The sequence below is a fragment of the Patiria miniata genome, unplaced genomic scaffold (assembly GCF_015706575.1).
Source record: "Patiria miniata isolate m_02_andy unplaced genomic scaffold, ASM1570657v1 HiC_scaffold_10, whole genome shotgun sequence".
Taxonomy (NCBI): domain Eukaryota; kingdom Metazoa; phylum Echinodermata; class Asteroidea; order Valvatida; family Asterinidae; genus Patiria; species Patiria miniata.
In genome coordinates, this window is record NW_024037048.1 from 5,324,118 (window position 1) to 5,336,503 (window position 12,386).

At 40.6% G+C, this 12,386-nt stretch overlaps 1 protein-coding gene across 1 annotated transcript; it reads left to right on the forward strand.

The window, feature by feature from the left end:
• Nucleotides 1-578: 578 nt before the first annotated feature.
• Nucleotides 579-10,086, forward strand: LOC119736080 (UPF0696 protein C11orf68 homolog). Its single transcript, XM_038210089.1, has 6 exons — nt 579-643; nt 3,687-3,806; nt 4,935-5,141; nt 6,044-6,196; nt 7,045-7,246; nt 8,945-10,086. Exons 2-6 carry the CDS (start codon nt 3,718-3,720, stop codon nt 9,161-9,163), a joined length of 870 nt encoding a protein of 289 aa, XP_038066017.1. The 5' UTR covers nt 579-643; nt 3,687-3,717; the 3' UTR covers nt 9,164-10,086.
• Nucleotides 10,087-12,386: the final 2,300 nt, after the last annotated feature.

The following is a 12,386-nucleotide window of genomic DNA, read 5'->3' on the forward strand; positions in this document are numbered from 1 at the left end:
CTGTCCAAAAAAATTGACAAGAAAAAGGGCAACCCAGTGTAAAATACCCTGGTCAAAAAGTGTGGGGCCATACATCCCCCCCACGGATTTACGCCACTGATTTCACTTACCACCCAAATAGCAGAAATGGTTAGGCAAAATCGTAGAAAAAAGCTACCCCCCCCCCCCCCAAACAAAATTACAACAAAACAAAATCACAACTGTGTTTAAAAGTGTTAACGCCTTAGCGTTGACTATTGAGTTCTACTCTCTAGTATAAGATCAGATAAATTCAAAGAGCCTTTTTCACATTGACGTTTACAATCATAAAATGCATTTCGTACTGAAGGGGTATTGCTATTGAACGTTTTCGTGAGAAAAGGGGCAAGCCAAGAAGACGATCATACGAAACGTTGGGCATTCCTCGCACCAACCGTCTCTCTGTTGCAACACAGGAACATCCACGATTCTGAGTATGGTTTTTCTGGGCCTCCGTAAGTGCAATATGGCGTGACTCATGCTTTATTTATAGCAAGGGAGATTCCCACAGGCGTGCAATGCCATCTAGACAATGATGTCATGTTATGTTGCGCAGTTTTGACTGGCCCACGTTATCGGATCATTTTATGCTTGCAGCCGGGAGTGATTGTCTTATCGGCTAAAGGTAAGTGTTGAACTTGAAGTACATGTATTTATAAGCAGACATATGAGTGTGTATTAGATTTTCTCTGATCGCCTGCAGTGGTGTTTCAGCCGCATTTCACATAAGAAATGAATACAAATTTGATCAAAAATGAAATCAGAATGAGCCATTTTAGTTTCGGTTCACTTGTTAATTTTCCACAACATATCATGTTCGTTTAATGTGAGTGGGTGCAGCTCTACTTAAAATGCTGTTTGCAAGATAATTCTGAGCATATCTATCTTTGCCTTCGTTCATTTTTATAGCATTTAAATTTAAATAGGCCTAGCTACTGCTAACTGAAGCATCTATAAATTTTACATGCAAAATAATAGATGCCGATGACCTGCGAACGTTTGCATAATGAGCTCAGTGAAGGCCGGGATTAAGTGTTTCGTAGGCCCAAGGCACCAGTGTTCCGAAGAATGGAGAAGGAAGGGGAAAGGAAGAGGGAATAAGAACAAAGTGGAGAATGTAAATAATAAACACCGCTGCTCAAAATCCGCGAAGCTAAAATCCGGTACTGAAACTCATGTCAAAAGATTGTACATTCTGTCATGTCGGCACAAGCTGCCGCGCGAAGTCGCTTCATATACGGGAGTTGACAGCTACAGCTGTGCATATAAATATAACGATTTTAAAACTGAGGGCATCACCAAAAAGTGGCATTTGCTCAGAAAAAAAGGCACCTTCCGTCGGTGTGAACGAGGAGAAAATTGTGAAACTATTTTTGTTCACTTTGCAAGGAATACATGTTACCCAGAGCAAAATTTACTACCAACATTGATATACACTTTTGAAAATGTTTGCATTAAATTTTAAAGGCGTAATGAGCACTATTATTTCTTTACATGCCAGTTTTCCATTTTGAGAGGGGCACAATTATTTTATTGCGAGAGGGGTCATTCGTGTTTTCGAGGGATAGTTTTCCATCTCGAGAAAGTTCACAATTTTGTTAATGCGCGAGGGGTATTTGTGTTTTTGAGGGGAACTTTTGCATTACAAGAGAGGTGATCATTTTTAAACCCGATCATTAGGCTTTCATGTGCGATTGAGGGCAGTTATATTTTCATCTCGAGGGGGCACATTATTTTGTGACCTTCTGTGGCAAAATGAGGAATGTCCCCCAAAACCGTGTTATGAGTTATCAACGCCTGAAGTTGGATACACTAGGAAAATCATGTAATAAGAACCGGAAATGTCCCTGTCTAAAAAAAACCACACATAATAAAAATCTGTGGCTATAGATTAGGCCTATTGGGAGTGGGGGTACAAGGACGGATCCTGAACACACTTTTGTGGGGGGGGGGGGGGCTGTACAAATCGAGCCAGGTAAAACTGGTATAGGTCCTAGCTCTAACAGCCTGTTAGCACCAATTCTCGAAGGCGTCATTTGCTTCTCAAAGTGTGGTACATAGGCCTACATGTGTATCTTGATCAGTACTAATTGTGCGAGTGCAAAGCCTAAACATCGCGGGGTTCGGGACCCGCTTAAGGTCCCCTGTAAAAATTGGATTGTAGGCGCCCTGTGGTGCGATCTGAGGCAATTTCTGACGACTGCCAAAGTTTTAGCACAAGATTATAATTTAAACATCTTTTTCGAGTTTGGAGTCATAAAATCAGCTGTTCTAAGCTATAGAATCAAATGTAGGCTACATATTTTTATTAAGGGACGAAAATCGTTGGAGAACGACATCAGCCCCCCCCCCCCCCTGTTCCCCACCGATTGACGCCCATGGTTGGCACCGTGCTTCAGAACGACAGACTTTACACGTACATTTTATACGCAGGGCCTATGCATACACATGCTGTACAGAGTCAGTTGGTGAAATAGAAAATTCTGAGAGAGACCTTAAAACTTGTTTAACAACTTTTCTCTGCGCGTGTAGAGGTGCACTGAACTAATTCAAGTGAGAATTTCTACGCAAGTCATTAGCATAAAATGTGCCCCCCACAATTTCTTTTGAAAACGGAGACCGTTTGGCTTTAAAAACGGTGGAATTGTGTAAATATACCCAAGGATCAACTCCCTGGTTTGTGGGCTTCCATCTGAGGGCAGGCTTGATAAAATCACGGATGAAAACTGGGTTTTATTTGCCTGTGAAAGTGGAAGGATGCCACGTGTAAAATGGCTACATGCAGGCTTGGGAACTATCACGTTTCGAGAGGTGATTTTATTTGGGTGTGAATATTTAAAAATGTAATTGGCTAATGTACCTACAATTGAAAAGAAATGAAAAGATGAAAGACAAGACAATAATTATTTTTTTGTTTGAGAAACCCCAGGGATGTTGGCTTGCATGTTATTTGGCCCTGAACTTTGTTGAATTTACACTGTTTTCAATGGGGCTTGAATTAGTACAGTGGACCCGTAGGTGTGTGTGGGTATGATGTGTTTTATGGCACACTGCGGTATTTTCGTAGGCCCTCCCCCAAGTTTTCGTAGGCCCCCAATTTTTTCGTAGGCCCTAGGCACAGTGCCTACTGTGCCTATTAGGTAATCCGGGCCTGGTTCAGTATAATTAGTGGACATCAACAGCTAGTTGCGTACCAAGACCAAATTACCGACCCGAATGGCCCTATAACTAATCGCTGAGGACCGTAAAGAAATCATTCCGCTTATCCACTTAGTCATTCTACTTAATCATTCGACTTATAGGCGACACTTGATAATTTGAAAAGTTCACCACACAGCTGTCATCACTGGACTTTTAAGTTGGCAACAGCCTCCGTAAAGTTGACAACAGTCTTTAGTTTTACACACACAAAAAACATTCAATGTGGCACCGCTTTAATTACAAGTGACAGTCTCTCAGTCAGTCAAGCAGTCATCTTGTCGGTCAGATATGAACAAAATGGACTGGCAAAAATGGCACGTGGGGCATTTTCTTGAAAGGTTCGTTAGTGGTTTCTATAAAACATCCATCGTCGATTACTTCCTGGTCTGCAGGCCCTTAAAAGTTGTTGTGTGCGGCCCTTAAGTCATGACTATACATTGTATCTCTACCAATTCCTCTGAATTCAGCTTCTGAGGTTGTCTGGTTTTACGTACCGAGATGAGCAGTGAGCAGAGATACTCCTCCTCGTCAGATGACGATGATGAAGTCGTTGGATCCCTGACTTCCAGATTCTCCAGTCTGAGCATGTGAGTGTCATAAGAGTTTAGATTTTATTGTCATTTTTTTTTTCAGGACAAAAGACAGCAATGGAAAAAAATGGGCAAATGTTATTCTACGTGAAATAATCAGGATTTTGTGCAGCGACAGTTTAAACACCGGCCGGGACGCTACCCCCCCCCCCCCACGACATCCGCATTTGGTGTACGCTATGGCATTTTGGACTTGACTTCTCTAAAAACGTGAGAAGAAAATATGCGAACAAGTCTTGGATCCGCCCCTACAATGGCATTATATGCTGATCGGCAACCTGTAAACTTTCAAAATGGACGTGGCCATGCATGCCGCGACAGTGGTTTTTCAATTGGCTTGTGGTGTTTTTTTTTGGGGGGGGGGGGACACGAGCATTTTAAAGGGTTCCAATGGCAGATTCAGAATACATTTTCTGAAATATTCAGGGGCCCTATACAGGCCATCAGCTGATTGTAGTAACTTAAAAAAAAAATAAGGGGAGAGGGAGGAGCTGGAACTCCATAAACGCCTTGGGGGCGCTCCAACGTCAATGCATAGCCGGGCACGGCGCATATACAAGCTGCCCATGTTCACGCCTGACACTGAACTTAGAGAATTTCTTCCCTTCCACTTACTTTTTTTTGGGATGAAATGTGATTTTTGGATCCTACTCTTGCCGTGGAAGTGGTTTGGGGAAAATGCTAAATTTCAGGTATATTAAAGGATGCGGACGAGTAAATGGGCCACAACGAGGGCCAAATCACGATTTGTATGCCCCCATATTTTGCTACAAGAGCATTTTGTGGGCCATGAACTTGAGGGTTTGTATAAATGGAAACCATGATCAGGACTACGACGTTGCATTTCTGTGAAATTTGGATGAAATTAGGCCCCAAATTTACTCTAATTTGCTACTTTTAGGGGTGATCATCTTTGGATCGAATTTTCTTCCAAAAATTATTGGATTCCACCTCGACAATAGAAAAGAAAATGAAAGATGATGAAATAAGCTTTAATTTGATGCGTGAAACACCTTGGAGGGTTGAGAGTACATTGTATTTGTTTTTCTGATCTTGAAAAGGGGGGGTATTATTACTAAGGTCTATATGGCAGTTTACTTGTTGTTCTGCAATCTTATGTCTTAGACCGCCTTCAAATGGCGCCTCTAGTCGGCCTAACCTCGACTCAAGAGGGCGGTGCGACCCCGAACTCTCAGACCGCCTGCGCAAAGACGCCTGGAAGGCCAGTGCGGAAGATGGCCTACTATTCGATTCTCGCGACTATCCCGAAGAGGATCGCTCTAAACTTCTGGAATCGTTTTTCGAGACCAGTGCGCCATCGAAGGTGAAACGGTGAGGCAATCCGAATTTGTAATTTTAATGGCAGTTGGGTTGTTTTAGTCGTTATTGAGATTGACCAATGCCACAAGGTCGATGGTCACTGAAGGCGGCGATCCAAACTTGCAAACAGAGAAAAAGACGTTTGAACATTTCTACAGTTAATCGGTGTTAAGAAAGACACTTGAGGATATATGGGCGTTTGAACATGGAGTTTTGGGCCATCGTAAGTTAATAACATGGGTCCACTGCTGCAAGAGGGTCGTACCTCCTCTGGATGTTACCCCCATTTGTACCTTATTACAATAGATTCTTTAACAATTACAATGGTTGTTATATCTACAAGTATATATTACAGATGGAAATAAAATATACAAACAAACAAACATTTGTTTTAATTATAGAGAGGTTCCCCTGAGAGGATCGTTTCCACATTCATTTCACAAACATTATGTGTCCCTTAAAATCTTTAGTATAATTCACGACACTTGACGTTGCTTTTACATGTAGAAAGCTCCAGCCTGATTAGCGACCCAAAACGAAGTCATCTCTGTGGAAACTGGAAAAGTTGTTGACAGAGCAGCTTTTTGTTTGAAAGTTGAGACATTATGTATTATAAATGGGAATTATTGTACTTACTGTTGTGGCGATTAATCTTTTCGCATCTAAGGCTGCTTTCGAGCATAAGGGACAAAACTTATATTGTGGTTGACTGTTAAATGTGGCAGGTCAGATCTTTTAAAATTAGGGTGATATAAACAGGCTGGTCAAACGGGAATTTTTTAGTTGCCACGCTATTTCGAACGTCTTCCGTTATAAAATATCTGCTGTATTATTTAATATCAAAGTATCAGATTAAATTTTCTACCTGAACAATTGATGAGTCATGATTATGACAAAGAAATGACTTCTTTCAGGTCTGAGGGTATAGGCTGGATCCGAATCCTATCCCCGAGCTTTGAAGATAAGGAAGTGGATCAGGAGGGGCTGGACTCAGACTGGGAAAAGCTCCAGAAATCTGGGAAACCCATCAACTTCGATGCAGTCACAAAACTTGCAAAATCGTACAGGTCAGTAAATCAGATGTAGGTTTTACCGGCTATTTTAAGATATTTGTTTGCTTAAACTCACCAACTCTATCACTTAATTTCGTCCACGAAATATTTCACAGAATTTTAACAAAAGCAATTTAGTCATTTACCATTCAATTATAAAGTTTGATCATCCTCTTTAGTCACCGGGTTGATAATATTCGTCATTACAGATCAAGTGCGTCTATTAAGCTGTTGCCGCATGACAGCATTCACAGATCAAATTCGTCTTACATAAATCAAATGGACGAATTGGATTTCTGGATAACACGATTCGGGGTAGTCAAGACGAAATCGAATACTCCGGGTCAAAAAAGTGTGCTCATTGTTTGAATTTGTTTTGACTAAGTTTGAAATTATCTGACAAAAGACGAAATTAAACATTGGAAGTACACTATTAAAATCGATATTGCTGGGCGAATTTGAATATAAGAATCGGTGAACTCGAACGAAAAGTGTTTAAATATAGCCGGGAAAACCTATATTAATAGTCACTTAGCCGAATTTGTTGAAACTTAGGATCTTATTAATTAAATATTTGGGCTTTTTCGCCGCATCTGAAATATGTGAAAATTTGAATTCTCATTAAGAATATTGGATTGTTTTTGTTACCAAGCAAACTTAATGTCGCGATCTGGAACAAAACCAATAGACTTAACAATGCTGGCGATAAATGTTGGTTCAAACTGGATTTCCCAAATAAAATCAATTTCTGTGAAGGTTTCCATCTTGTCATGCACTTCCTAACCAGAAATTTCTAAGATAGTGATTATTATGATATTATTATTTAATGAAGTGAAAAATAAGTATCAATCATTCTTCCGAAGCTGCTTGGTTGGAATCTGGCTTCTCTTTTTTGACACTGGAGACCCGGTCGACACCGCGTGGAAGAAAATCGCCACAGCTACGGCGAAGGATGAGCTGGGCACGCACGCTAAGGTGACGCCTTACGAGGACGCCGGGGAAGGGAAGACCCTGCACGGAACGCAGCACGCCATCAGCGTCTACACTGCGGACTTCAGCGACAAGGTTATTTTTATGAAGATTTGTAGCACTTTTACTTGGGTATATGCTTTGTCAATACATGGGTATGGTAGGGTTTTATGCTTTAGTTTTGGTTGTTTTGTGCATTTGTATGCCAGCGCTGTTCTTCTGCGAGAGTTCAATTTGAGGGATAATTAGTATGTTTAATATTGCGCTATGTTTCAGCTGTATTTTATATAAAACTTAGTTGCTACTCTTACTTTATTATTTTATTTACTGAGTTCCCTTTAATGATAAACTTTTTTTCTCCATGCGTTGTCCTTTTTTTGCCAATATCAGCATAGCTTGGTTGTTGTCTGGTGAAAAGATTCGGGCGGTGCTATCATAAAGGATTGCCCAGCAATGGGTAGAAACTGGCCCATTTTGTACATCATTCTGATTCCGTAGAATATAGTTTTGTGCGCTCTTGGACCAGCGTGATTAGGCTTGCCCTGCCTTGTTTTAACTATGATGGCCGATTGAAAAAAAATTATCTTTGAAATGACATGGTCACAGTTAATCAATAAATTGCTTTCCAAAATGTTCAGGGTCAGATTTTAGCCAGAATCTGAGTCTTACTTTTCCGGGTCGAAATGGAAACTTTTCTGTGTCAAAACGAAACTTCCATTGATCATTTGCGGGGCCATTTGACCAGGAATCAGTGGGGGGGGGGGAAAGTGGTGTAATGTTGACCCCCAAAATACCTTCTTAAGGGGCTCCACAGCAAGCTCGTCTCCCTTCAGCGGTCTGGCAACATCTCCCAGTCCTTGTACCGGCAGCCCATCCAGCTCCAAGTGCCCCAGGTTCTGACCAAGAAATACAGGGTGGTGCAAAAAGAAGGATACCCACTTTTGACGGCAATTTTCTAATATTTGTTGAGCATATTTCAAAATATTGATCTTTATAAACATAAGTGACGAAAAAATGCTTGCAAATCCATATTTTGTCTCTGAGATAATTTATGTTAGTTTAAACATTTCATGTGCCAAACCTGTTTGTCCACGGCCGGCTTTATTACATGACTGAGCTCCAGCAAGCTCGGATCCGGGGGGAGGAGCAACGGGGGCCTGCCCCCCCCCCCCGCCCCCCAAAACAAATCCGAACCCCGTTTTTTTTTTAAGTGACGTCGCAATAAAGGCGAGCACTACGTAAGCCACCATCTTTTCCTAAAATAAAATTGGTTAAAGTGGTCAAAAATTGCCTCAGATTGCACCACAGAGCATCTAGAGGAAAACAAAAACAAAATTGAACGGCGAGTCCCTCGCTGTAATTTTTGGGACCAACTTTTTGGGGAGCAATTTTTTTTGGCCCCCTCTCCAAAAAAATGTTCTGGATCCGCCCTTGAGCTCAGGAGTTTGAATTGAAGACAAAAACACTACACTAGACTTACACGTGGACAACAGTGATTTTGGTGCCTTTTAATCAATATTGACATAATAACACTATTCTTGCGATTTTTGTAAAGATTGTTTTTCACCACGTATGAATGCATGAAGAGCTTTACCTCAATACATTATAGAAAACAGTTCAAATAAGTTAAGTAAGTAGGTGAAGAGTTCTGTCAATATTGATTTCCTTCTTTTTGCACCACCCTGTATATATCATTTTGAACCTGAACGAAACTCATCAGGTCAAATGAATCCGGATTCCGGGTCATAACTGGCGCAGTACTTATCATAATGTATTATTTCTCTTATAATAAAGGAAGACGTAATGAGACTGGAAGGTATCCTGAGAGGGATGGGGATGAAGTGCCGTATGGCCTACAAGCCCAGTGTCTACTCCAAGCTGGGTCTGTACTCGCAGAACAAGTGGCGGCTGAGGCCCGGTATCTATTCATCTCAGTGGGATGCAATCAAGCGTGTTGGCAGCATCAGAGACAGCACCAAAGCCCGCGAAACTTTCTTCTTGAACTTTCAGTAGCGTGAATCGAGAGTGCGATTAGAGCAAGCCAGTTGGCTTTACAGAGCGAGCTTTGTCTTTCACTGCGCTGGTAGAATGTCGGATTTTGTAATGAGAGTATACCTTAAGCTCTTCTCATTTCGAAAAGAACAGGCCTTACGCTATATTCATTTATATAAAGATATACTATTAAGCCTATTATGCAAACAAACTGAACTAAATGCACGCTTACCTATAGGCTATGCGACTCCTCTTTAAAAAAAATCGTTCTGCCATTGTGATAAAGACAATTTTGAAATTTAGTTGAGTATCGTGCAAATAAATCAATTAAGAAATTTGCTTAGCAACAGTTATCAAATCAGCAATATTTCTCCAGAAGTACAGCTTCTTAAATTAAGAGAAATTCAATGTGTTGGAAACGATAGCCATTTCATAGTTTGTCGAATGTGTTGGAAACGATATCCAACTCCTAGTTTGTCGGATGAAGTGAACTACAAAGTCTGAAGTAAAGAAACCGCAGAATATTTTTTTCCTTCTAAAATATACGCAGAGTAATGTCTTTGACACATCGACTTTATATATGAAAGTTATTATCATTTATTGTATCAGCAGAAATTCAAAATATACCAGCTCAGTTAGGTGTCGCTTAATGTTTTTATTTTTTATTCCAACTAGAATATCAATAGATAAGTCGACTAACACAATATTGATAATATAACTAGACGGTAATGGTGTTTTTTTTTTAAGTTATTTTAGAATCGAGTCTTTAAAAAGAATGAGGTGTTTTTTTTTTATATAATGGATGCAATGGAGGATTGGTTTTATGAAGGCTTCCGTAATCCCCTTTAGAAAATCATGGATCTGCAACCGATGGTGTATTTTTTAAAATGAAAATGAAAGAAAGTGTAGTTAATATGTCGGTGATTAAAGGGCAGTGCAATTATTTTTTTTCAATGCAATCCTTGAAAATGCATTTTTGTGTCCCATTTAACCTTATTTTTAATTTCATTTTGCCCATTTTTTGGGGTGCTTTTGGGGTTGTTATGCTTATGCGAGTTTACACATTCAAAAATAAAAGTGTGATGTCATTTGACGCAGAAACCTAAATGTTTTAGATATGTCAACACCAAAATTGTGGATGTTTCGCAGTCGTAAGTTATCTTTTGTTGGTGGTTCATTGTTGTTTCAGTACAAGACAGTAAGCCAGGAGCAAACATTTCTCACAAAATGTTTTCAGTAAGCTATTTTTTCGGTGACAGTTGAATAGAAAACACAAAAACTGAGCGTGTCTTCCGAAAATGGCATCACATCAACAGCGCCCTCAGTTGCCAGGAAAAGCATGGGACATTTTAAATGTTTAAAGAAGGGCACCTTTCAAATAGATTTCATACATTTTAACCCTCATATGGAAACATGCATTGTCAGCCTTGTTATTGCTTGGTCAAGACCCCCATTGGTTTGTACACAGTATGCCAGGAGGTGAGGAAGAAAATGTTGACCATTGGTGACCTAAATAGTAGGAGGGTTAAAGGAGTAGAAAGTTGCACAAAATATATTCCCACGTAAAATTCATCCCATGTCCCTTTAATAGCTTCCTTTTATCACAAACCATACCCTGATATTTCGGCAAGGACCTGTTCACGTCATGGATGTTGAGATCGGTGGCGTAACCAACGCCGGTCGGGATGGACAACTTTATTATCAATGGATTATACGGAAGAAAAAAATCGAAGAAAAACAAAAATATCTAACATGCATATATTTTAATATCTAGATGTTTAAAGGGCTATGAATTAGAAATGGGATTTAAGAAATGCACCTTTGTTTATATCCTTTAAAGAGGACTTCAGGGTCGTTTTCATTCTTATTCTGATACAAATTTTATGTCATGGTTGAAGCCAAGTCGTCTCTTTGAATCAAAAACTCATCAGGTTTTTGTGTCTATTTTTGTGCTTCTGTACTCTCCAAAAGGCAACTCTCGCGTCACGAATGTTTAAGTTAATCACGCCTATAGTTCATACACCGCATAGTTTATACAATAATTCCTGAAGTGTACAAACAGCGAGCCCGTGTGCCTTGAAATATCGTGAATGATGAAAATAAATGCAGTTGTGTACGTGGTAGTCTTAACAATTGACCTAGATTGGTGCTTGTTGTCATACAATTCGGTTGTATGGGTGTTCACACTTGTTTTCCTATGTGAAATTTATTTCATGCCCCCTTTAAGTGATTGTGCACCCACTGATGTTGTGTGTATGCAATTGAGTACTACATTGAGTTACTCATATTTCGATCAAAATGATCCGGAAAATGAGTCAAAGAAGTGTCATTTTGACCCGGAAAGTGTCATTTTGACCCGGAAAAGTGTCGGGCAACAGTGGACCCGGATTCCGGGTCAAATCTGAACCGGGATATTTTAGAGTGTATCACTTTTTGACATTATTAAAGGAATCCATTGGTTCATCATTGACGTGTCTTCCTTTATACATCCCGCCTGTAGACGTCGCGGTCCTTGTATTCATTTGAAAACACACGACATTGCTCGGCGTCATAAGCTATCGCGTGTTAAACGATGGCAATGCAAACACTGAACACCCAGAAACGATTTATGGTTCTTATTACGGTTGATATCAATTAGGCACGCGGTCCCTTTGGGGCGCATTTGCTATATCTCACACGCGATGCAGTCTTGGCCTTGCCTGACAGACATGCATGCTGCTGTTCCTGCTGACTCGACCCCTTTTGTCTTTGGCAAGAACTCATAAGACACCTTGAGTTAAAGCTTTCTATCTTTACGGAGATAAGCCACCATGAGGCGACAAGATGACGCTGACAGTGTATTGCACCACAACGCCTCTCTAGCGTCAGTCTACATTGCATTCTTCCCTATCCACGCACACACACATGAAAAGAAATGCTATCTACTGAAGATAGCAGTAATCCAGGCATGTACGTGTACAACGTCCAGACGGCACGGTGGATACTTATCCGTCCCATGTGTCGGACTTCGCACTTCTTCTTTTTTTTCATTCCCTAGTTTCATTTCCTTTTTCAAGGGCAGCATAAAACCCGTAGTCATTAACCTCTTGACATTTCGCATCGTGGGCATTATTGGTGGGAAATTTAGTCGCCTATAATATACGGCTGATGCGTCCAATCTGAACATGCCTCCGTTCCGCGCAGCTCAGCTCACGGGGCCAGCCGTGTGCGGCTCAGATTTACCGTTCGTGCCAGCCAGACACGT

Excerpts from the sequence above, each read along its gene's own strand:
- LOC119736080 (XM_038210089.1), top strand. The coding sequence starts at position 3,718 with ATGAGCAGTGAGCAGAGATACTCCTCCTCGTCAGATGACGATGATGAA. Across the intron at positions 5,142-6,043 it reads GCGCCATCGAAGGTGAAACG|GTCTGAGGGTATAGGCTGGA; the intron begins GTGAGGCAATCC and ends GACTTCTTTCAG. Across the intron at positions 6,197-7,044 it reads AAACTTGCAAAATCGTACAG|CTGCTTGGTTGGAATCTGGC; the intron begins GTCAGTAAATCA and ends ATTCTTCCGAAG.